Here is a 25,766-nt window from a genome sequence, read left to right on the forward strand (position 1 = left end):
ACAATCCCAAACACCAATACAGGCTGGGCAGAGAATGGATTGAGAGCAGCCCTGAGGAGAAGGACTTGAGGCTTTTGGTAGATGAAAAATTGGACATGAGCTGGCAATGTGTGCCTGCAGCCCAGAAAGCCAGCCGTATCCTGGGCTGCATCAAAAGAAGCGTGACCAGCAGGTCGAGGGACGTGATTCTGCCCCTCTACTCCGCTCTCCTGAGACCCCACCTGGAGTACTGCATTCAGCTCTGGGACCCCCAACATAAGAAGGACATGGACCTGTTGGAGCGGGTCCAGAGGAGGGCCACAGAGATGATCAGAGGGCTGGAGCACCTCTCCTATGAAGACAGGCTGAGAGAGTTGGGGTTGTTCAGCCTGGAGAAGAGAATTCTCTGGTGAGACCTTGTAGCAGCCTTCCAGTACCTGAAGGGGCGGGTCTACAAGAAAGCTGGCAAGGGACTTTTTGCCAGGGCACGTAGTGATAGGACAATGGGTAATGGTTTTAAGCTGAAAGAGGGTAGATTTAGATTAGATACAAGGCAGAAATGCTTCTCCATGAGGGTGGTGAGGCACTGGAACAGGTTGCCCAGAGAAGTTGTGGATGCCCCAACCCTGGCAGTGTTCAAGGCCAGGTTGGACAGGGCTTTGAGCAATCTGGTCTACTGGAAGGTATCCCTGCCCGTGGCAGGGGGGTTGGAACTAGACGATCTTTAAGGTGCCTTCCAACCTAAACCATTCTATGATAAAAATCCAAAATAGGGAATGTAACCTCAGCACAACCACTGATTCCTGATCACAGCTTGCTGCTTCTATGAGGGATGCTTAAGACTGTGGCGCAGGCTATTAATCCCTTGCTTTAACTGCTAGATCACACACGTTGGCAAAGCTCCCAGCAAAGGGAGCTGGTCAGTATCTGATTTTTGCTGGCCTCTCCTGGAAAAGCTGTGGGAGGTTGCTTCAGATTAATTCTGTCCCTTGCAGCTCTCAGTTAAACACGCTGACGCTGGGTCTGCTGCAGAGAGGGGAGAAAAAAAAGAGGCTTTTGTAGTATAACAATGCCGTGTGCCAATATGCAGTGGGCAATTATGTAACCAATGCTAAATCTTTCTATAATTAGAACAAGCACCTAGTTAGAGTGATCAGAGCTCTTTTGTGTGAGTCTGCACCGGGGGTACGCAAGAAAGCTTGGCTCAAAAGACAGATGCTGGCTTGATTTCCCTTTCCCTTTCAACTGGTGAATAAATTAAATCTCAGATTACCCCAAATTGCTGTGAAAGACAAAAAGCGACAAGCGTTTCCTTTTCATTCTTGTCAAAGACATTTGCATCCCAGGTGTGCATCTCATCAGACGCAGAAACAAACCCAAAGGCTCAGGCCTCCCTGTCCCAAGCACCAGAGTGGGAAGAGCAGTCAGACTGCCTGAATAGAAGGTCAATACCAGCTCTTCCTACTGGGAATCAACCTCTGTTTTAGATTCACTTTGATGAAAACCATGGAAAGATATCTGGAAAGTCTCGCTGATACCAGACATTCCTCACGTACAGGAGGAGGCATGGGAAAAGAGATCAAAACAGTCCTAGAAAGCAGGTGATCCTTTGATTTTGTGGACCCAGAGAACTAGCTTAACAAGGAGATTTGAAAAGGTATGGGGAGAAATTGCTATCAGTGCAGTGGGAAGAACAGCTTGACCCAGCAGATCCTTCTTCAGTCTTCTGATCTGTCCTGCCATTCTGTGGGTGCTCAGCAACAGAAATACTGAGGCAGATCTATCTTCTGCAGCTATAAAGAAGTTCAGCTCTGAAAGTCACTATAGCAATGCCAATTTATACAAGTTGAAGATCTGGCTATGGGATCTCTGCTGCTAGAGATCTGTATTTATGAAATACTTTCTGATTCTTTTCTGGTTAATTCAGGTCACCAGAAGAAATACTACAAATAACCCTCTATAAGGGTTGACAGATGGGCAAATCAACACGGAAGACAGGAAGCAAACCAACCTACCTGGAGCTAATTCCAAAAGATAGCTTAACATACTCCACAGGTCTCCTGCTAGGCCAAACCCACCCAAATTCTTGATCCAACTTAAAATGAAGATTGGCAAATTTTGTCTTTCTATCAGCAATGGAAAGCTCAGAGCTGACTCTGGGAGCCATCCAATTTTAGAACAGGATCTTCTTACCAATCATATTGTACAAAGCCAAAATTTGGATAAGACAGGACTCGAAAGAAACATGCCCATTGCCCCAGGTCAGTCAGTGCCTTCGAGTCAGTAGTGACCAAAGTCTGAATGTGACAACAGAAAGTGATGTGCTGCTTGGAGAGCTGTGCTTTAGGTGAGCTGCAAAATCCACTTCTGCTAGTATTTTGTTCCTTCAAGGCCTTTACTCAACCTTTTTGCCCAATATCAGTTTAGACAACCACTCGCCACCTCCATACCTCTCTCTTATAATTTCTGTTGGCAAAAAAATTCCCCTTCACTTTGTTTGCTAAAGCTGTTGGTGGCTAAAGGATACTCCACTTCTTCTTGAAGGTCGTTGGGTAGTGTCAGTGGACCACCATGTCCTGTGTTAGAAGAAGGTGTTTATCAGCCAGGAGTGGAATGCTTCCAGAACAACGTTTGGAAAACACCGTGGAGTCTGGAAGGTGTTACAGAAGTACATGAGATGATTTTTGCCTATCTGAGAAAGTTTACTTTTCTGCAAAGTATAACAAACAATAGAAATTAAACCAGCCTCCCTTTCAGTCATTCCAGGTAATACAGACATGCCTTGAAGAATTTAAAGATTTTTACAAAATCTAATAGACCTTCTGATCTTTTCCCCCCAGCTGTAATTATTCCTTCTGAATGCTGCCTGCAACCCCTAAGGGAATGTGAAATGCAGGGATTGCTGATATGGCTGAACCTTTCCATCTAGGTAAATCTCTTCTTTTTCACTGTTTAGCATCTTACTTGTCGCATAATTTATCCCTTGAGTTAGGAAAGGTCATTTATTTTGATCATTTTTATCCCACAATGTGCAGTGACTGTTAGGCATACAGATATCTTATATTAACAATAGCTTATTCCATTACTTTGTATTGTTATCTTCATTTGTTACAAGGTATTTCATGAACCATTTAATTCTGCATTTGCAAATGTGAAAAGTGCTGAAGTAGATAAAAAGGGTGCAGAGGATTTAACAGCCTAAATCTACCCCAAAAGGCTCCTTGGAATGCAACAGAAATATGTTCTCAAAACCAGTTGTGGTATTTGCAGCAAACTAAAAATGTCCCTGCTGGCAGCCATGCCAAGGATTAACTCCTCTGCAGAGCCCGAACTCCTTACTCACCAAACAAAGGATCATTTTGGTGTACTTGTGAAAAGTGATGTATGTGGAGACCTAATAGCATTACTGTCGAGAAATGTTAAGCAAAAAAGATCACGGTAAAAATAAAAAACTCATCGTTCATTCTTAGAGACAGATTTATATTTGGGGAAAATGTGTTTAAGGATCTCAGAACCATTCCCTGCTTAATGTTTCCTCTTATCAAAGCTCTGCCACAGCTGGCATCTTTGAACCATTACCAGGTCTCGTTCAGAAAAAGTCCAGATCTAGGAGGTACATGAAGATGCACAGAGATCATCAATTCACAGAGCCAGCAGAGAATACTAACTTTTCTTGTCTGATGCTGTATATATCGTGGGAGATTAAGTTTCACCTGGCTATTCCTGTATGGGCCCTGGTTGCTCAGGCCTGTACTAATGAAAGCATCTCTTCCCAAGAGACTTCAGCTTTGATTAGAAGATAACAAGGGATGGAAAAGCAAGCACTCCCCCAAGATCATTTGTCCTTGTAATATAACTGACAGTGAGTACAGATATATGGACTTTACCTCATTCTAATCTGGCAATATAACATTTACCTCTTAAAAGTTCACCGTAAAACAAGCTTACTTATTTTATTTCCCCTACACTTCCAATTAACACTAGCTTTATATTATCTTTGTAGTCTTCTAACCCTCTTCAGTCTTCCAGCATTGTTTGAAAAACTTGAGCACCAGGACAACACAGAGTCCCTCTACAGTTCACCATGTCCCTACCTCTACATCCACGGGCTGCACGAGGCTTTTTGCTACTTCATAGCACAAGAAATTCATGCTAAGGTGCTCCTCTCTCATAACCCTTCTAGATCTCCACCCATGTAGCATACATCTTCAGGTGTTGCACAGTGCTCATTCTTTAATTAAAACATCATGAGAAGCAGAAGACAGAAGTAATGAGAGGTGTACCAGGTCAGGTTCAAGGACAACTACGTGAATAATTTATTTCTTTGGTTTGGTGGCTAACCTAACACAAAAATTAAATTGTTTTCTCACTTCAAGAAGAAAATTGGAAAAAAAAAAAAACCCACAAACAAACCAAAACACCATTCTACATGGGAAAAAAAAAGTATTAGATCAGAAATTAAACACATTCTGGTTTAAAGAATTTTCCCACTTCCAAAAAGTAAGCACATTCAGCCTATACTTGGCTAACAAACATTTCTTTACACCAAAGTTTGAATGGTCCATTTCGAAAATGTTGAAAAGATTCAAACTTTCCAAACTTTCCATAGTTTTTGAGTTTAGAACTTCTAAACATTTTTTTTTATCCCAGCAAACATTTTTGACCAGTTAAAGCATGTATGGAAGCATTTTCTAGGTTTGATATGTGATAGGTAATGCAGGGCAGGGACAAGAAGTTATTCACAGCTGGATTAGCAGCACGCACATAGAAGACTGTGATATGTTTACAGAGCCATATGGTTTTGAATAAGCTTGTATAGCCCCTTTGTACCATATGGTCCCCACTATCCAGTGCTAAGAGCCTTACATATTCACAAAGTCAAAATTAGCCAACTCAGATATCGAAATTAAACCAAAAAGAAATTGAAGAGGTTCAAGGGGATGAAAATGAAGGGTTAAAAAGAACCAGTGTTGCTTATAGCCAGCCAGCTATAAACATCTACAAGCACGAACAGCTCACTGTCTGCAAAGAGAAAGCGACTTCACAGTTCTAAGAACAAGCCGTGAGACTGAGGAAACCAAAGGAGCATCTCCCTAGTGCAAGAACTGAAGCATATTGCTCACCTACAATTTTAACTTCTAAACGACAATTTTGTATTGTGTCTGTCATGTAAACTGTGTTGTGAAATAGCTCACAAACTTGTGTATTTACCATACAGCATTAAATAATGCATCACAGCAAAGGAAGAAGGAGAAACGTCGAAGTAGGAGGGAGAAAAGATAGTTTTTCTGCTGAGGCTAGTATAACAGCTGGAGACAGAGACCATGGCAACTTCTGACAGTGAGAGGAGGCTCCTGGATCAGAAGGCACTATTACCAGATGTGACAAGAGCAATTCTGTTGCTAAATGACTGACAGAAATGGGTAGGAGAGATGACGGATGAGTTTTGCTCAGGAAAATTATTGATAAACGATGCATGTCAAATTCTCCTATCTTTAGCTTTGTCTAAAGTGCTCATAAGAGGCCAGATCTCTCAGAGAGAAGGGGAAGTATCTGTCATTCATAGAGGTGATGACAGAGCTGCTGTCACCACAATACAAAGCCGAAGTCTGATTCCACTGGAGATGACAAGACTTTTGGCATAGAAGGACTGCAATAGGCCTGTCCTTACCCTCCTCCAAATCTCCCCCATCCTAGAAAATGTAGCAGATGAATTTAGTCTGCAGGACCAGGTTGTCCGGCAGATTAGAAGATGGTAAGACAGACAAAATTACTAGAAGACTGCAAGACAGACATTTAGTCTGCCTTATAGTCTTCCTGCCTCATATGGTATGATTTTTTTATTTCTAATAAAAACTTACACATTCTACCCTTTTCTTCTCCAGCCAGCTTGTTTCTCTTCTAGATGAACCATGCCTAGCACAATAGGACTCTTCTCCCTTTGATTCACTAGATGCTAACATAATGATAGCAGTTACTGTTTAATAACTGAATTTCTTTTTTTATATGTGGTGCCATATACCACCACTTCAAAACGAATAGCAACTTATCCATGTAAAGCTCGACTTAGTTCCCATCACAATTATGTGGGAAGTTATTTTTCCCTATTCCACATTTTAACTATACTCTAGAGTGCATCTCTTGGCTTGTTTTAAAACAACTTCAATGTAACGTATGAACGCCCATTACTCATATACAGTACAACTCTTGCTTGGCATTTAATACATGTTTTTATTTTAAATCAATGTATCTTTACAGCACTTTCAACTTCTCTTCTTCCCTTCTCTTTCATGTCCCAATTCAGTGATACCCAAGCAGCAGATACTAGAAGAAATTTTATTCTCAACCACTTGCCCTGTATTTTCTGCTTTTTACTTGGACACCTTCAGCGGGATGAACCATGAAGTTATTGAGTTTGTTGGAAACCATCTGAATAGACAAGATATTGCACTGAGCTCCCCCCTTTTTCTTTCCTTCCAATTCTGCCTCAGGGATCTGTATTGCTCTTGCATTTCTGGTGCAGCCTTGTTGGTATAGTGCCACTTCCCTTGGGTCAATCTCCTCTGCCCAAGTTTGGTGAGGCCAGCAATGCCTGGGGAACTATCCAAGCGGGACAGCCACGCGATACGAGAAACACCGTGCACATTGTTTGGGGGCTTCACCAGACTGTGGCCGTCAGGTGGCACACATGGGCCCGGCGTCCCGGGCACCGCGCAGCCCAGGGGTGGCTGCCAGGCCCAGGGGTGACTGTGGCCTGCTGCAACCCACACCTCGCAGCGGCCTTGAGGCCAGCCCGCACGGACGGACGGATCTGTCCTCCACAATCCTGGGCGTCCTGAGTCGGCCCTCAAGGAAACAAGTGACCCGTCCACCGAAAAGACTGTTCAGCCCGAAGCTGCAGCCACTCCCCCACCGCCGCGGCCCGCGGCCCGGCCCTGGCGGCGGCGCCACCGCAACGCCCCTCAGCGCCGCCGGCGTAGAACACCGACAAGTCCCAACAGGCGTTGCGGTCTGTGCGCATGCGCGCGACCACGTTCACTGTGACGTCACCCAGACTACAGGTCCCAGCGAGGCCCCGAGACCCGTGGCGCAGACAGAGCTGCTGCCGCCCTCCCCGTCCCCGCGGCCTGGCTCCCGAGAAGAGGACGGAGGCGGCAAGATGGCGCTCACCAGGTGGGTCTGGCTGGCTCCGTCCGGCCCGGTTCGGGTGACTGCTCGCCCCGGCCTGCCTGCGGCTTCCCAGCCGCTGTGCCAGGTTCCGGCCGACGATAGAGGCCGCGCTTGGGGAGCGCGCTGCAGGGCCGCGGCCTCTTCTGGGGGTGGGCCCGCCAGCCGGTGAGGAGGGAGGGCGGTGAGGGCTGCGTTGGGTCTGGGGGAGCTGCCCCGCTCTGCTTTGTCCTGCCCTGGTGGGAGGAAGCGTTTAGCACTGTCTGTGGTTCAGAGCTCTGCCTTCCTCGCGTGTTTTCTGCGGGAAGAAGGAGCTTCTCCGCGTCGGCTGGAGCTGATAGGATCCTTGGATTTTGCTGGAGTGTGTTTACCGTGAGCGAAGGTGAGAGGTCTTTGTTACAAGCTGCTGCGTTTCTCGCAAAGCTCGGGAGCGTAGCTTCAGCGGTCTGCCCTGGAATGCCGACTTTCTCGGAGGTGGACGCTTCTTTAAAAAAAGCGTAAAAGGGCCATGTAGTCTAGGCGAGCTGGAAAATGGGGAGTCAAGAAATTGCGTTTCGATTACTTGTCTTTGGCCAGGAGGTGTCTGGGAGCTTGTTGACAGATCTTTTTGTGGGCATTTGCCTTTGGAGAAAGGAAGGGCGAGTCGTTGGGACTAAGGACATACTTTCTGCTCCGTAGTGATGGAAAGAATACACAGTGGTGTATGACGTTCGTGTTGGAGCATGGGCATTGTTACACGTTGCCATTAGACGCGAGCATAGTTGAGTGTCACTGAGTGAAATTATCGGAATTAACTTTTTATGTCTCTCTTTTTTTGGTGGCTGTCTGTGGATGTGCAGTTTTTTACCAGCTCCAACTCAGCTGTCTCAAGACCAACTAGAACTAGAAGAAAGAGCAAGAGCTCAAAGATCTAGGCAGACTGCTCTAGTTTCATCACGACGGGAACCTCCCCCATATGGTTACCGGAAAGGATGGATACCACGAGTGCTAGAGGTAGATATTTAAATTCACACTGTAGTAGTGTGTTTGGTAATGGGGAAAAAAAGTACATTTTCTGGAGTAGAAATAAACTCTGGGCATCTTGAGTGTAACACAGAATTGTGCAAAGCCTTACCACACACAGAATTTCCACCCAGACTGATGGGTGTATTCCTGGGTTGGGGGAAATTGTTCTATTCACCAGATTACTTAAAATGTTTAATGGTAAACAGGATGTTATAAGGATTTTTCCCTTCAGAGATTGTTATATTGTAATATGGAAATACGTCTATGGTCGTCTCAGCTTACAATATGTGAAGGCAAGGATCCTCTGAGAAAGACATCTGTATTGTTCCTTTGTCATTATTTGTTAAATACACATTCCAGATTATAGCTGGAGTAAGTGAACGTATGTATATCAGAACAGAATGGTCATGTGTATTCTGTTCTTAATGTAATAAAAGATAGATGCTGGTGGGGGAGAAAATTGTTGGAGTTGGAAGAAAACTTAAAAATTTGTGAGATATTAGTTGTTTTAAGTCTGTTACTGGCAAAAGGGCTTTGGACAACATTGTGCATGTTTAGCTGTAATCCTTGCCAGTTTAACATAATTTCAACTGGAAATGTTGAAAGGCAGAAGGGAAAATATAGCTGTATAGCTCTGATTACAGAACTGTTTTAGTATGGTTTCTCACTGTGAGCCGCAAAACCTTGCAGATTTTGAAATGGTACTTGACGTGTCAACACCTGAGACCTGCTCTGATGAGTCAGAAGCCAGTGCTCTTGGGACAAGGAATGCTGTTGAGGTTTTGATACAGTATTTCATGTGTGATCCTGCATTATCCCCAAATGCCATCTTTTCATGAGCTAGTAACAGCCTTACTCTCATTTATGTTTGAGTCCCATTTTCATAAAGATGGATGCAACATTGTACCATGGTGATCTATTAGTGCTAGATAAGGTGACTTCAAAAAGTAGTTCCAATGTTTCTTTAAAATAAAACATTTTTATGTATGTTCAGCATTTAATAAAGCATATGATGTTAAAAATTGTACCTTCATTATACCCAGCGTAGAGTTCCCTCCCTACACTGTTGATTATTAAAGGTAGTATTTCAGTGCTTATTAGTTCTAAATGTTCTAAATGCAAAAGAACTTCTTCAGTCAGGTAATAAAGGTTTTCAGAGTGTTTCCAGCATCACTGGGCCACAAAGCGATGTACATCTCAAAAAGACTGTTAAGTACTCCTTTCTGCCTCATAAACAAATGCACATTCTTCAAGAGTGATAAATGTTTCCAAAGCATAACCTTTGTCCAGTCGTCCTGGAATGCCGTCATTGGAAAAAACAAAATTTGTTCTTAATAGATCAAAAGTTAGGCAAAAAATTCTGAGGAATGACTGACTTCTGTTCTCGCTAATAGTTTAACATTGATTATGTAACTAATTGTTGAATGTGGAACATTCAGTGGAAGACCTTAAATAACTGAAGCTGTATTTCAGTGAGCACTTTAAGATGGCGTAAGCATGTTCTTGTTTGGAAGGAAGTGTTCTGTTCATTTATTCCAGCATCAGTCCATGCTCTGTGTTGCAGTGGTGTTAACTATTTGGTCACATGGTGAACATAGAGGGAGATCAGTCTACCTAAGACACCCGTTCTTCTTTGATCTGGTTCTTTATCAGACTCCCCACAAGCAGTGCCATTGCAACAGAGGGAGGGGGAGACGCTCATGCTGCTGTAAGCAAATGCTTCTTCTGAAGCATTGCATTTGAAACTGTAGCCTGAAGTTATTTTATGAATAGTACCAATTCTGTGTGCATCCTTGGTGTGACTGAGTCAGGATGGTCTGCTTTAAGAGGTCTTTTGGTTATCTGTTCATGAAATGCTTTTACAGCAACGTGTTGAACGAGAGACAAAGTAAACTTTAAGAACATTGGGCTATTGGGTGCTGGCCCAGTTTTCAAGGTATTCACATGTCAAAGTAAGAAAATGGGATAGCTTGGCATTCACACAGTTGTAAAGCTATGATCTACAGGCTTTGAGAGGAAAGCCAAGCTTTTTTAAATTCTCCATTTCATTATAGTGTGAAAAGCAACAAATAATCAGTAGAAATTTTAATCAAAAAATTGCTGCTTTTGTAATTTCAGTATTTCAGTTACTTTGTTGCAGAAGGTAAATTTTGAAATTCTAATTAATAACTTCTCTATGAATTAAATGCTTAGTCATTTATTGTCTGTAGCATGGTAGCACCTGCACATTCTAGTCAGTGATATGGGCTCCTGCTTTGTGCAGGGAATAACTACTGCAAGATGTCTACGCATTCAGTGTTCTTTTTATTAGTAAGTGTAATTTCTATAGTTCGTTGCTATCTTAACAGCTAAAATAGTAAAGTTACTAGAGCATTCTGGCAATGTTTCTTTTTGTTAAACTCAATCCCCTCTTTCATTCCATTTCCCACCCGTGCAAATGTTATGCCATGTTTTTGTCTTTCAGTCATTCACTACTTTTCTTTTGTGTAGGATTTTGGAGATGGGGGTGCTTTCCCAGAAATTCATGTGGCCCAATATCCATTGGATATGGGCCGAAAGAAGAAAATGTCCAATGCTTTGGCTGTTCAGGTGGATGCAGAAGGAAAAATAAAATACGATGCAATTGCTCGACAAGGACAATCAAAGGACAAGGTAATAATTCTTCAAATATGTAGACTGGTGTGTATGCCTGGAAAAGTTGTATGTACACATTGCATGTACTTAAACTCATTGGTCTGGCATTATGCAAATGGATTGCATCCTGTTTTCTTTAAGAACTGAAATAATGTCAGACAGACATGAGCTTTTAGACTGGGATCGCTGTGTGATCTTTTCTGTTATGTAATTAAAAGGTAAGGCGAAAAATGGTGAGAGTCTGTACACAGAACTTACTTCTTAGCTTAGCAGCTTTCATTAGAGAGCTTTCCAGTGACAGTAAGAAACTGAAAACCGGCCTGATCACAGGCAGCCTCATTTCAGTGTGTAGAACAGGGGGGGCAAAAAAACAGCAGAAAACACCGTTCAGGTTTCAGAATACTACACCTTGTGTACTACACTTTGCGTCTTACTAATTTAACATTTGAAGCTTCTGGCTGTTTTCAATATTGTTAAGTGCTTTTTTAATTGCAGCAGAAAGTATTGCCATTGGTTATACTCCCAAAATTTTTGTGTTATGTTCATTGATGGCAAGATTTTCATTGAGTCTAATGGGAACCAGCTTCAATTTCCTGTATACAGTAGCCTTTCTAAAAACCAAGGGATGACACTTTATATTGAAGTCCTAACTAGTATTGAGGAGACGACTTACTTGAGTCTCCAAAGTCCACTTTGAGGAGTATCTACGTCTGCCTTTTCAAATGTAACAAAGTGGACTACATTAAAACCTTAATTCTCTTAAGCAGGTGTTGGGGGCTGGAAAACAGCTGAGGCATGACCAAATGTTTGACCAGCTGCTTGTTATAGCAAGCATCTTCTGTAAAGAATAGGGTAACTCAAAGAAAATCTAAAAAGAGGGTTAATTACAGAGGGTGTTTTAGTTCATAGATATGAATAATTGTTTTCAAAAGAATTTGACTTCTCCTACTTTAATTTAGGATGCTTTGAAAAGCATATGGGTATGTAATATGCACCATGTGTTACTGCAAATTGGGAAGGGGAAAAACCTATCTAAACGGAAAAACAAAAGGTGAACTTTACATCTCAAACAAAAGTGTGAGCATTCTAAGAATATCAGGGGAAAATTTTTTAACAGATTACGTTTTTTGTTGTTTTAAATTGATCCTACAGTTGCCAAAGTTGCAGAAAGTTAATGCCAGTAGGATTTTATATTTAACTAATACTTGTTCGAGTGTCAAAAAAGTGTCACATCTTGTATGTCCTCATCCTGTGCATCTTAAGTTACTGCAGTACCTTTGAAAAAAATGAGTTCAAATCAACCGGACTCTATGCTGTCATGTGGTAGAAAGTAGTCAGACTAAACAGAAGAAACAGCAATGGCAATATTTTTATTGAGGGGACTTTCATTTGGGTTCAGTCAGACTTTATGTAGTGTCTTGAATTATTTGTCAAGAGGAAGGTGCTAAATCATTAATTATGCTTACAGAATTTTGTGATATTAAATATTTGATACTTGATACTCAGCACTTGATACTAAATAGGAATTTGACTTATCCAAAAGCATAAAAAAAAATTTGCATCAGAAAAGTAGACAAGAAGCAATAATCGTGCTGATTTGGAGGAAGCTGTAGGGCAAATAAGGAGTGAAAAAAAATTAGTATAGTTAGACCTTGATTTTTACAACTTGTCAAATACATCTTTACCTACCTGTAGGATCAGATTTAACTTTCATATAATAGAACTGTTCAGACTGGGATCTAAGTATATTTGAAAAAGAACTAGAAATGATAGTAGCGTTTGGGCAAAAGTTACTGATCTTTCACTGTGCCTTATTTGGTTCAGAGTTAGGAAAATACTTAGAACAGGTAAAGTTAAATTTAAGTTGTTAACATTTGTCATATTTGATTCATGAACACCTGTACCAGGCTTCATTAACTTTCCATGTGGTATCTATAAAGAAGCAGTAATATTCTTATTTCGTGGCCATACTACCAAGATGGAGGAGATAAGTGGCTTTTCCAAAACAGGACTCTCTCAACTGAGCTCTGTAGAACTGAAATTAGGGTTTCCTAAGCCTAAGCTCTGCCTTCTGGATCAGCTTGATTCTGATTCCATCCAGCTGGATGTAAATGCTGAGACTAAAGATTAAGTATTGTGATTCAAGGGGGAGTAAAACTTGGGGAAGATTAGGTATTTGAAACAATTTCATTGGAAGTAGCAGAACCACTATTGCTTGATTTGTTCTGCAGGAGAGAGAAAGTATTGGCAGAGATGTCATAGGGAGCAGTTCTTCAGTGATCTGTATTGAGTTGAATAACGTGGAATATTTTCTGTAAGAGAGCACAGTGTCAGTAGTATTACATACAGAAGTTTCATTAACCTGAGACCTGCAGTCATAATTCAAATATTTCTTCAATCTTAATACTTCGAGCTAAGAGAAACAGATACTTATCAGCCTGCCGGAAATGAGTTGTAGTTTCTGATCTTATTCTATGAGCTACTTGTTTGGTCTGAGCTAAGAAGGAAATTTTGCTTTTGCTACAGCTTATGGATTTTTTTGAAGTTGAATTTAGTATTCTGCCTTCTTGTAGAGGCAGCAGTTCCATCACCTGGACGCTGTATCTAGATGGCTTGTCAGCAGTTTCTACTGTTGGAGTAGTTCATCTCTCTTGCGTCTGTTCTCTTACATATTTAAAAAATAGCTGCTTCAGAGAATTTTCCTTGAAAAATGCAGACGTAAATGAGATAGTCTGACAAGCCTCTGTTTGGGGCTGGCAGAAAGTCTGCTGAACTTGAAATGCTGGATAATGTTGATGAACCTGGATGCCTGACCTTATGGATCCGAGGATGGAGTTCTGTCTGGTTGTCCAGATGAAGGATTTCCAGCATTTGCTGTGTGGTTAGCTCTCGTGCTGCTATAGATTCTTTCAGGACTTTCTCTACTCACATGACTAAAAGCCAGGCTAAAATAATACATCAATAATTGATATATTTTGGTGAGACTGATGCCTGTATTAGGAAAATAAGGACATATAATTGCTTCCTGTGTTTTTATTAAGACAGAAGACACAGTGAAATCAAGGAGTGGAACTATTAGGTCCATTACTTTTTTTTCTCGCAAAGATGATTTTCCTGTGCAGGAGTTGGACGACTTCTTAGTGGCCCAAGGCTGCAGCTTAGCTGTTAAAGGAGGAAAAAAAGAACTGCAAATCATACCTACACTTTTTCCTCAAGACTGTGAATTCAATTGAAACATTCACAAGAGAGAGTAGTTCCACTGTTGAAGGAACTCCTGTCACAGTGATGGAACAGGACAAGAGAACATGAATATAACTAAAATAATCAGAAGTATTCATTACTCATAATGTATTTACCTTTGTGGTAGAGCTTGGTTTGAGAGCTTATTGCCAATTCTTTTCTCTGGGGTGTGCCAGGCTTCCAACCAGGTAATTGTGATGACTTCCAAAATGTTATGCACTTCATATGGAGAAACCATTCTTTTACAAGGGAGGAATTCGATCTGCAGTGCTGGATGGTAGCTTCTCAATTTACCCATAGGACTGATGAGTACTGTACAGGGCTGCTCTGGATTTATAGAATAAAATATGTTGAGGGGAGGGATCTGTGTGTTACAAATAAAGAAATTTCTGTCAAGGTGCTTGTGTCTATCAGTTGTCTTGTGAAACTCTGAATGTGGTTGATGTCTAAATCCTACCCTAAGATACAGTATTGTACATAACTCGTTAGGTAAGATTGTTCTCTTTCTGATGGCAGTGACATGCGGATATCTAATTGCTGCCTGTTAAGGCTGCCCCAGCCAGAGAAGGAATCATCTAGCTGTACCAAAAATTGAGCATTTTCCTTCTGCTTGGAAGGAGGTTCTGCTTTTCAGTAGCAATCAAAATGAAATGTCTGAAACACAGGCTAATACTTCCTTTTGATTTTCATAGATGAAAAATCATAGTGAATGGGCATACTACAATATCAGTCTTCTCTTTGTCTTAGATTAATGAAATCTCTCAATGTTACTGTTAAAATAAGGTAAATATCTAGAAAAACAACATAGTGCAACATCTTTATCTGCCTGTCTAATCACCTCAAAAAAGGACTCCAATTAGAACACGCAAGCCTATCAAGTTTTTGTTGGAGATAAAAATGTTGGTATTTTCAGGCTAGTTAGGTGAATAAGGAATTGGCTGGATGGTCGCACTCAAAGGGTTGTGGTCAACGGCTCCATGTCCAAGTGGAGACCAGTGACGAGTGGTGTTCCTCAGGGGTCGATATTGGGACCCATGCTGTTTAACATCTTTGTCAGCGATATGGACAGTAGGATTGAGTGCACCCTCAGGAAGTTTCCCAACAACACCAAGCTGTGTGCTGCAGTTAACACACTGGAGGGAAGGGATGCCATCCAGAGGGCCTTTGACAGGCTTGAGAGGTGGGCCCGTGCAAATGTCATGAAGTTCAACAAGGCCAAGCGCAAGGTCCTGCACATGGGTCAGGACAATCCCAAACACCAATACAGGCTGGGCAGAGAATGGATTGAGAGCAGCCCTGAGGAGAAGGACTTGAGGGTTTTGGTAGATGAAAAATTGGACGTGAACTGGCAATGTGTGCCTGCAGCCCAGAAAGCCAGCCGTATCCTGGGCTGCATCAAAAGAAGCGTGACCAGCAGGTCGAGGGACGTGATTCTGCCCCTCTACTCCGCTCTCCTGAGACCCCACCTGGAGTACTGCGTTCAGCTCTGGGACCCCCAGCATAAGAAGGACATGGACCTGTTGGAGCGGGTCCAGAGGAGGGCCACAGAGATGATCAGAGGGCTGGAGCACCTCTCCTATGAAGACAGGCTGAGAGAGTTGGGGTTGTTCAGCCTGGAGAAGAGAATTCTCTGGTGAGACCTTGTAGCAGCCTTCCAGTACCTGAAGGGGCGGGTCAACAAGAAAGCTGGCAAGGGACTTTTTGCCAGGGCACGTAGTGATAGGACAATGGGTAATGGTTTTAAGCTGAAAGAGGGTAGATTTAGATTAGATACAAGGCAGAAATGCTTCTCCATGAGGGTGGTGAGGCACTGGAACAGGTTGCCCAGAGAAGTTGTGGATGCCCCAACCCTGGCAGTGTTCAAGGCCAGGTTGGACAAGGCTTTGAGCAATCTGGTCTACTGGAAGGTATCCCTGCCTGTGGCAGGGGGGTTGGAACTAGACGATCTTTAAGGTGCCTTCCAACCTAAACCATTCTATGATATTATGGATTTCTTCCATGTTAATGCAGCTTGCCACTTGCATGCAATATTTTAAGGTTTAACTAGTTCATATAGTTCATTTGTACCTCAGTGTACTTTAGTTTTTAGAGCACCTCTTAGAATTTTTTTTTGTTTTGTTTTCTTCTTTGTCTTCTGGGATAATCTGAGGTCTTTCAGCATACTTTGTTCTTTATGCAGCAAGACACTTGGGCTTAAGAGTTAATTACCTTAGAGGAACACTGGTCTTCAGATATCCTTCATTCATCATCTGAGAAGCTAGGATATTATTGATACTAATTCAAAGGATTAAAATTTTAGAGTGAAGGGTGAGAAGCAGTGAATGGCTCTTGTGTGACAAATCAATGCTGAGGCTAAAGGTCAGTTTCATAGTTGGACATGCACTTTATAATAATAGTTGTAATGGCTTTTAACCCTTTGAACTAAGACTTTCTGGTGTTATTTTTTGGACAAATGTGAAACATTAATGCAATACAGTAATTTTTTCCCTGTAGCCATCTAATAGTGTTCTTTCCCTATATTTAAAATTGGGGCTTAAAGCTACTGACAGCTAGCTGCATGTTGTACAAAGACTGAAGTACCCATATGAGGGAAAGTGTAAAGAGCAGATTTCTCAAGCATTTATTTTTTTCAAGAACATAGCAAACATAATGACATGGAAAAACTCTAGATGCTAAAAAAGGCTTGTAACAAATTTTTAAGTAATCCTTGAAAACAGAAGTACAAATGTGGATTTTTCTGTCTGTCTTGGGGAGCCTGGAAAAGGAAAAGAGTAGGAAAGGGAAGCACGAAACTGATGTCTAATCCCAGCTCTGAGAGTGATTTACATAATTATGTTTAATCAGATTGCTGCTTTTCTTCAGTTATTCCACCTGTAAAATGGGGTCTAGAGTATATTCTTGTTCTATGGGAGTCATTGAAGAATATGTAATTGTAATGCGTTTAGAGTTGTATACAAGTTTTAATTAATACCTGAAGTGTAATCTAGGCCTAAAACATCTCCTTTGAAATAGGTACATTTCCTATTTGCTAGCACTAATACAATAATAAAATATAATGTCTTTCAGGTTATTTACAGCAAATACACAGATCTTGTACCAAAAGAGGTCATGAATGTGGACGATCCTGAACTGCAAAGACCAGACGAGGAGGCAATTAGAGAGGTATTATATGCACTGATGTGCCTAGTTATCAGAGGTATATTGTATGTCTTGCATACATGATGAGATGCATTCTGTGGTACTTTTGTCTTCAGATAACAGAGAAGACAAGAGCAGCCTTGGAGAAATCAGTCTCCCAAAAAGTTGCAGCAGCCATGCCAGTTCGAGCAGCTGACAAACTAGCTCCTGCACAGTACATTCGGTATGTAGTGCTGGTGTGTGTGTGAGATGGTGATATATATAAAATTGATCAAAATTAGGATATTCCCTGAATTTCTGAGAACAGAAGCTCCTCTTGAATTCTGTTCTTCTGGAAGTATTATGAAACTGGCTTATGTATTGAATTAACCCACTAATGATAACCTAGTTTGCAGTGTGTTCAAATATGTCTTAACATGTCCTGAGTTGTGGCACATTATGGAGGGGTTATTGTTTTAGCAACAAAATGTAGATTTGTCAGGGAGCACTATGAATGATGCTGCCCTGGAAACAGAGTCGTTACTGGGAGTTTCAGTCCAAGACAAAGTATATAACAAGATTCTTCCCTTATATAAAATAAGCAACTGAAAAGAATTGGAATTGCTAGGAGGCTGATACTCATTTATGATGATTTTCTGCTGCAAACACAGAAAAATTCCATGGCAGGGTTAGACTTGGCCTGAGGTGAATTCTGAAAAAAAAGTATGTAAAGAGGTTCTTAATAACCAGTAAGTAGTCACCAGGGATTCACGGACATAAGTAAAGAGTATTGTGACATGCTCTGTGTACTCTATTAGTTTGTTTCTTCTACTTCAGAATCGAAGTTGAAACAGGAGAATATAGACCTGGGAAGATACACATTTCTGTCTGGTGTAGTTGATTCTCTGCATTCAGTCCAGTATCCTCTGTGCAGTTACCTGCTCCTGACGTTCACAGTGGAAGAGTCTTAAAGTGGTGTGGATAAAATGAAAACGCAGCTAGAGCAGTGAACTGAGTGAAAATGGAGGTGGGAAAGGAATATCTAGCTAGTGTGCAGAGAACTGAGCACTTTGGTTCTTTTATTCAGGTACACACCATCCCAGCAAGGCGTTGCCTTCAACTCTGGAGCAAAACAGAGAGTTATACGGATGGTGGAAATGCAGAAGGACCCTATGGAGCCTCCAAGATTTAAGTAACTATTCAAAACTTCTTCAAATAGAAGATTCCTTAGTGTGTTTCCATATACAACATGCTGATTGTATTTATCTTTTTAATTGTTCAGAATTAACAAGAAGATTCCACGTGGACCACCTTCTCCTCCAGCACCTGTAATGCACTCTCCTAGTAGAAAGGTATGAAATGGCATAGCTGTTCTCAGTTTTGAATTCTGGATGGGTTCACAAATTCTACTTTCTTCAGTTCATTTCTGTGCACCTTCTCTTTATTGTTCTTTTGATGTGCAACCTTTTTGGGTTTTATTGGGCTGTTCTGAAAGTAGCTCTCTTCCTGTGTACCTTGTCAGAGGTTGCGTAGACTTCTCATGTATTTTATGCAGGGCTGCATTGCTGGAGTTGTCCATGGCATGGATGAGTTGACTGAGACTTTAGCCTTGGTGTACTGATGCTGCTTTTAGACAATAGTGTTAAGCTAATCCTTAATAACACAAGTTAGTGTTCCTTCTGAGAGATGAGTGTGGTGGTTCATCAGTTTACTACAACTTGAACTACCATTAAATATGCAAATCTTAACAAGCTGGCTGTGAGTTCCGATCTGTGTGATGAAAGTTTAAGAGGGTGGCTGAAAAGCCGTCACTTTTTTCAGTGTTGACAAAGGTACAGTGCAGAAATGAACATCTTATTGCTGCTAAGAAGGATTGAGTTCTTTGTAGCAGTGTCCTGAACTTTGTACTCTTATTTATTTCAATGGTTTCATAGCTGCCTTTGAGAAAGAAAACAGTATTTCCTTTTGCCATAAATCTAAAGATGACTTTGCTTCCTCTCTTAAATCAGATGACTGTGAAAGAGCAGCAAGAGTGGAAAATTCCTCCATGCATTTCAAACTGGAAAAATGCAAAGGTAATTGAATTGTCATAAATTCACCTTTCTAATGTTGCACCCTGCTGGGAGACTTCTATGAATCATTTAAGCTTGAATAATACTGGTTTTAAACCACTAGAGTTAGGTAAACTGGCTGCTTCCAGCATTGAGAACACACAATTGTACAGCTCAGGTTTTTTCTCTCTTTGGCATATCTGGGTTGTCAAATTGACAGGAGTATGGAACTGAGAGAGAGTATATTACTTTATGGCAATGATTATGCATTTTGAGAGGGGAAAAAATGGCATTAGTTAAAATCCCCTTAATAGTGCAGTATGTGGAGTCTGAAACCAAAGTCTCTGAAGCCCACAAAGTAAAGCCATCTAAACTGAAAAAAGGAAGGGTAATTCATAGAGAACCAAGCATGTTTCTTTTTTAATACTGCAGTCTGAATTTCTGGAAAGCTCTCTGTGTTGCATTCTTTCACTAATTAATTTTCCTCACTGGTTAGCTTAGCTGTTTTTATTTCTTTTTTGAGTAGATATGTCCTGTCCCTCTGATTTTTATCAGCTGGTAAGTTTATGTTTGGAGAGAAGGGAGGATTTATAATTTGCTGCAGTAACTGGCCTAATCATTCTCAAACTTACCAAGCTGTTGTGAGGCAGCCTCTTCAGATGGAGGAAGGAAAAGCTGCATGTTTGCATGTTGTTTTTTTTCTACCCAAACACAGCTGTGTAACTGGGACTGACACTAATTATTAGATCAAATTTAGGTTACAGATGCTAAAACCAAAGTAAAAATTTTGTTGAGCTCTCTAAAAAAATCTTAAAATATCATCTATAAATACTTTTAGGTTTCAGCTTTTGAAGGCAAAATTGGCATTTAATGTGTCTTGCTTTTGCTGGCAGCCTTCCCCCTTTCTCATTTTGAATCATCTAACCTCTTAACAGGTATAAAAACAGTTTAGAGGAAAAAAATTTTTAAGCACAAATGGTAAAACAGCTTAGAGACTGGGAAAGCTATTATCTGTAGTTCTTAACACAAAGCGAAGAGTGGACCTCATCAATCAAAAACTGTCATTCTTACTAAGATGTAACTTGAAGGCAAATTGTGATTTGGATTTGGGGGGACTGTGGAATTGGAGCAAAGCTTAGTATTACCTGGTATGAATTTGAAGTATGTATAAAGGAGGTCCATTGAGGTGTATTAATGATGGGCTGTGAGTTTTGTGTGTGTTTTTGTTTTCTTACACAATAATTGTAATAACGTTTGTTATTACAAATAATGTCAGTTTCTGTGATTAACTGCCTCTCTGTTTCCACTATAGGGTTACACCATTCCATTAGACAAGCGTCTGGCTGCAGATGGTAGAGGACTGCAGACTGTTCATATTAATGAAAACTTTGCCAAGCTTGCTGAGGCTCTCTATATAGCTGACAGAAAGGTCAGGGGGTTGCTTGAACTGTCTTGTTCCATGTGGTTTTACCTTCTTTGTATGTTTATTTCCTGGGGAAAATCAACTGTGGATAGGCTATAGCTTTTTGATTTGTCCTGCTTCTTGGCTAACATAAGATACAAGGTCTTACCGCCAATATCTTTTGAATCAGTGGCTCCGTGTGGGTCATGGGTCGTTTCTCAGTTCTAACTGCTGTGGTTGGCTGGCTTTGAACTTCATCTTTGTGGCTTGATTCCTGCCCTGTTTACTGGGTAACTCCATGACAGAAGATCTGCTTGCATCCCAGGTGATAGCTTTGTCATTTTAACTATGTCTTATGTCTGCAGGCTCGTGAGGCAGTAGAGATGCGTGCGCAGGTGGAGAGGAAGATGGCTCAGAAAGAAAAGGAGAAACATGAGGAAAAGCTCCGAGAAATGGCTCAGAAAGCCAGGGAGAGAAGAGCAGGGATCAAAACCCATGTTGAAAAAGGTACAGTTCTTTGTTATTAAGATACTATGGGGCTTTTTTAGCACTCTCTGAAGTGTGGGTTTGGAGAAATAACCTGAGAACTTAAATAACAACTGTAATTTCTAAGCATGGCATCTGTTATTCATGTCAACCAAATTTACTGGCTGATAAGTAAATTCACTGGCTGGTTTGATGGGATCTGGATTTGAACCTCACAGCAGCATGTCAGTGTATACAGATTTAGGATATTGTTGAGAATTTCAGAGTTAATGGACCAGTGCAAATAATGGCATTCAGGGACTGTTCTAAACTATTTTTTTTAGGAAAGGTTTGTTGTAGGTGAAGTGCAACTTTGTTTACGAGTACTAAACTATCTTTGCATTTACCATCTTTGAAAACTTAATGTTGTGTCTCTTGCACTGTTACAACTGATCTTGCAGAACTGCAGTTCTGTTGGCCACTAGGCCCAAAACCTGCTAACCGAACTAAATCGTAACTATTGTGATAAGTCTTACGTTTTGATTGAAATGACACTTCAAAGGTCAAGATGCTGAACTTAGAGATCATAACTGCTCTGTAAAAGGTGGAGGATATGGTCATATAATGCCAAGTCCTGCAGCTGGGATGTACTAACCTCTTCCCAACAGGCTGGGGACTGTCTGGCTGGAGAGCCACTTTGTTGAAAAGGACCTGAGAGTCCTAGTGGACAATATGCTAAACGTAAGCCAGCAGTGTGCCCTGGCAGCAGTAATGCTAAGGGCATACTAAGCTGCAGCTGCAGGAGTGTAACCAGTAGGTCAAGGGAAGGAATCATTTCCTTTTACTGGTGACGTGTTAGACTGCATCTGGAATACTGTGTGCAGTTACGGGCCCCCGGGTACAAGACAGACATTGATAAACTGGAGTGAGTTCAGTGGAGGGCCATCAAAATGGTCAAGGGGCTGGAGTATCTGCCTAGTCAGGAGATGCTGAGAGAATGAAGCTGCTTCTGCCAGGAGAAGATGTGGCTTTGGAGGGACCTAATGAGAGCTTTCCTGTATCTACAAGGAGATCCTCAGAGCTCTTCAATAAGCTGCACAGTGGAAGAATTAGACAGTGGTCAAAAGCTGAAGCAGGAGGTTCCAGTTACATGTGAGGAGAAAAACTTTCACCATGAGGACAAGCAGCAATGGAACAGGTTGCCCAGGGAGGCTAGCAATCTCTATCCTTGGAGGCTTTCCCCAACTGAGTGGGCAAAGCCCTGAGCAACCTGGTTTGAATTCAGCATTGATCCTGCTTTCAGCAGGAGGTTGAACTAGAGACTCCCTTCCAGCCTGAGTGATTCTCTGATACTGAGTCACAGAATGTTCTTCAAAGCACTTAAATGCCTGCGTGTTTGAACGATATTTTTACACTCTAAGAGACTAAAGTATGATCTGTAGGTGTTCTTGGATATTAATTCCTAGAAGGACAAGTATTCTAAGCTCTTGAAAATTGACTAAACTTAGTTGTTGGATATGTCTGCTTTAACTCTCCTGTCAAGGACAGTTAATTGCTTGTGGCATAAGAAAGCTGTGGTTTTTCATGTGTTCAATTTGTTTAAAGTGTAACATTTTAAATAGTGCTAACAGTTGCTTCTCTTCTGTAAAATACTGAATTGAATCACTGTGCCAATGTCTGTGGCATAGTTAATTCAAACTTCCAAAATTTGTCTATAATGAGCAATCTTGCATTTGTTCAGAGGATGGAGAAGCTAGAGAAAGAGATGAAATCAGACATGATCGGCGCAAAGAGAGACAGCATGACAGAAATCTTTCCAGGGCAGCCCCTGACAAAAGGTGAGTCACAAAAGAAAGCTGCTTTATTCCTGTACTGGCACTGGCTTCCCCACTAGGGAAACTATTACACTGGGCTTCTTTTTGCTTAATGTGAGTGCCTGAATTTTTACCTTGTGGAGATACTCACTGGTATGAAGCACTGTTCATTCATTGTATGAAATGGTATTACTGTGTTAGCATGCTGTAGTACACTCTTTCTAAATTTAGAATTTTCCAGATGGGGGGGGTTGGTTTTGGGTGGGTTTTTCTTTAGCAGAACTTCAGTATATTCAGATTTAATTCACATGTTGACAGCAAAGGTTGAAACATAGATCCTAAACTTCAGTGAGACCAGGGTATCATTAGTGACTTTGTTTCTTAAAGCTGTTCATTTGAAGTAAGCTTAGATCTATGAGTGTAGGCTGAAGTATCTTGTTTTGCCCAAGCCAGTGAGATTTCTGAGCACAAATAGTTTCTGGATGCTTAAAAATCTCTTAATATCTTAAAATTAGATTGCTTGGCCTTCCCAGAATATAATTACACTGGTTCTTGCAAAAAAAAAAATTATTACACTTTAGACCAAGTCAGCTTGATGTGAATTGCAGATAGTAGAAAGCAAATTTAAATGTCATGGCCAGCTGAACATAACTTTCCCAAATGTTTCTTTGGCCAGGAGACAAATTTTAAATGTTACCTAGTAAGGAAGGGCAACAGTCAAAATCTGGCTCCTCAGGCAAATTGTTAGCAACTAATACAGGATCAGGTTGCAGTTGAGCATGTCAACAAATATGATTTACTGACCTAATAAAACTGAAAATTTTTAATTCAGGTCAAAGCTGCAGAGAAATGAGAACAGAGATATCAGTGAAGTTATTGCCCTAGGGGTACCCAACCCCAGGCCATCCAATGAAATCCAGTATGACCAGAGGCTATTCAACCAGAGCAAGGTAAAACCACCTTTTCACAGCTGTGTAGCTTTCTATAAGAGAATGCTCATCCTTCCTTAATGGGTATGGCTAGAATATTAAAGGGACCCTGTTCTCATGGATGTTGTGGATGCACTCTGAAAGAAGTCTCTACATAACTGGTTAGGAAACTATTGATCTCCTTTATCCACATCTGATGAAACAAAAATGGAATATTCTGAATGTATAACTGGATTAAAGTGTTTTTGTTGTGGTTTTTTCTCACTGGGGTGTGGGGAAAAAGAAGCTATTTTGCTGTCAAGCTGCAGTGATCTTATTTTCTTCTTTTGTACAAATGTACTGACTGAATAAGGGAAATTCTTCTGAGAGAGAAGCAAGTAAATACTTTCTATTCCCATTATTGCTTATGTTAAAAATGCTTCTGAAGATATAAATAGTTAACAGCAACATTTATTTTCCCTGAACTTTCTACTATTCAGGGATGAAAAAGTAGATTAGGCTTCAGAAAGTCCATGAATAGACCTCAGTTTGTCAATCACTCTTTTTCACATCTCCAATGAAAGACTTGCAAGCAGAAGAGAAAGCTGATGAATCAAAAGCAAAGCAGCAGGCCCTTCTGCTTTCACAGTTTACATAAGCCTCTGTGTGATTTGGATCAGTCAGCTTAAATAATGTTTTCCAGAAATACTGAGTAATACACATTTCAGTATGGTTGTACTTAGCTGTTATAGACAGCTGTACTTGCAGGGCAGACTGAAATGATCAGTTGTTCTGAAATATGAATGGCCTGTAATCCTTCCTGTTGCTTTCTGGAAGAGTAGAAGTGGCCCTGACAGAGGCTTGTAATGATTGTGTCGTGTTCTTGGGACTTAATCCCTGAACCAGAAACACTCAAATCCTAATGAAGTGCTTGAACTCATTTGAAATCAACAGTAAATCACACAATACCATCTCTGTTTGTCTGTGTGACACTATCAGTGTATCTTGATGTTAAAATAAATCAGCTGAAGTTTTGCAGACTCATTGGTGTTACACTGCTGTTCTTTTCTCACAGGGTATGGACAGTGGCTTTGCTGGAGGAGAGGATGAAATTTACAATGTTTATGACCAGCCTTGGAGAAGTGGCAAGGATATGGCCCAAAACATCTACAGGCCAAGTAAAAATGTGGATAAGGACATGTATGGAGATGATCTAGAGGCTCGAATAAAGACCAATAGGTAAGAAAATAAAGTTAAGAAGTACTCTTAATTAGTACTCTGAAGTTACAATCAACTGAGTATCACCTCTTCTGCAGGTTTGTTCCTGACAAAGAGTTTTCAAACTCAGATCGTAACAGCAGAGGGAGGGGCAGGGATGGACCAGTTCAATTTGAGGAGGATCCATTTGGTTTGGACAAGTTTCTGGAAGAAGCTAAGCAACACGGTGGTTCTAAACGGCCATCAGATAGCAGCCGCCCTAAAGAACATGAGCATGAGAGCAAAAAGAGGAGGAAGGACTGAATGCCCCTGCTTCTTGGGAGGTACAGGAATGGACTACAACCTTGGACTTCATGCAAAAGGCATTTTTAATATCAGATATGTATAGGGGGATGGCATTGTAACACAGCAGTTCACAACTCTTGTTGTGTGGATACATATACACACGCTAATTCTTCTACATAGGACAGTTACCCCTGGAGAGTAGAGGAATGGAGACCACTTGGAAACATTTCACAAGGGAATTACTCTTTAGCAAGTGCTCTGACTGCCGATTCCCTGTTGCCCAGCATCTCAGGGTAAGAATGTAGCCCCTTCCTACAGCTTCAGTTTTTGTAGGTAGCTAAAGTTTTTACTTCATCTGTTAAAAGCTTTTCTGCTGTATATAATGACTGCTGTAATGGATACTAGGGCATTTATGATTCAGTGTTTCTTCAGTGTGACTATACAGTTTATTTGAGCAAGGAGGGGAAACGGATTCTGTTTT

General features: G+C 41.1%; 1 protein-coding gene across 1 annotated transcript; it reads left to right on the forward strand.

The window, feature by feature from the left end:
- Positions 1-7,094: 7,094 nt before the first annotated feature.
- SNW1 (SNW domain containing 1) lies at positions 7,095-25,749 on the forward strand. Its single transcript, XM_059819337.1, has 14 exons — positions 7,095-7,152; positions 7,986-8,139; positions 10,642-10,803; positions 17,092-17,187; positions 17,280-17,386; positions 18,230-18,334; positions 18,425-18,494; positions 19,152-19,217; positions 20,506-20,622; positions 20,961-21,102; positions 22,802-22,898; positions 23,707-23,824; positions 24,858-25,021; positions 25,099-25,749. Exons 1-14 carry the CDS (start codon positions 7,139-7,141, stop codon positions 25,301-25,303), a joined length of 1,617 nt encoding a protein of 538 aa, XP_059675320.1. The 5' UTR covers positions 7,095-7,138; the 3' UTR covers positions 25,304-25,749.
- The last annotated feature ends 17 nt before the right edge of the window (positions 25,750-25,766 follow it).

This window comes from Gavia stellata, chromosome 7 (genome assembly GCF_030936135.1).
Source record: "Gavia stellata isolate bGavSte3 chromosome 7, bGavSte3.hap2, whole genome shotgun sequence".
Lineage (NCBI taxonomy): Eukaryota > Metazoa > Chordata > Aves > Gaviiformes > Gaviidae > Gavia > Gavia stellata.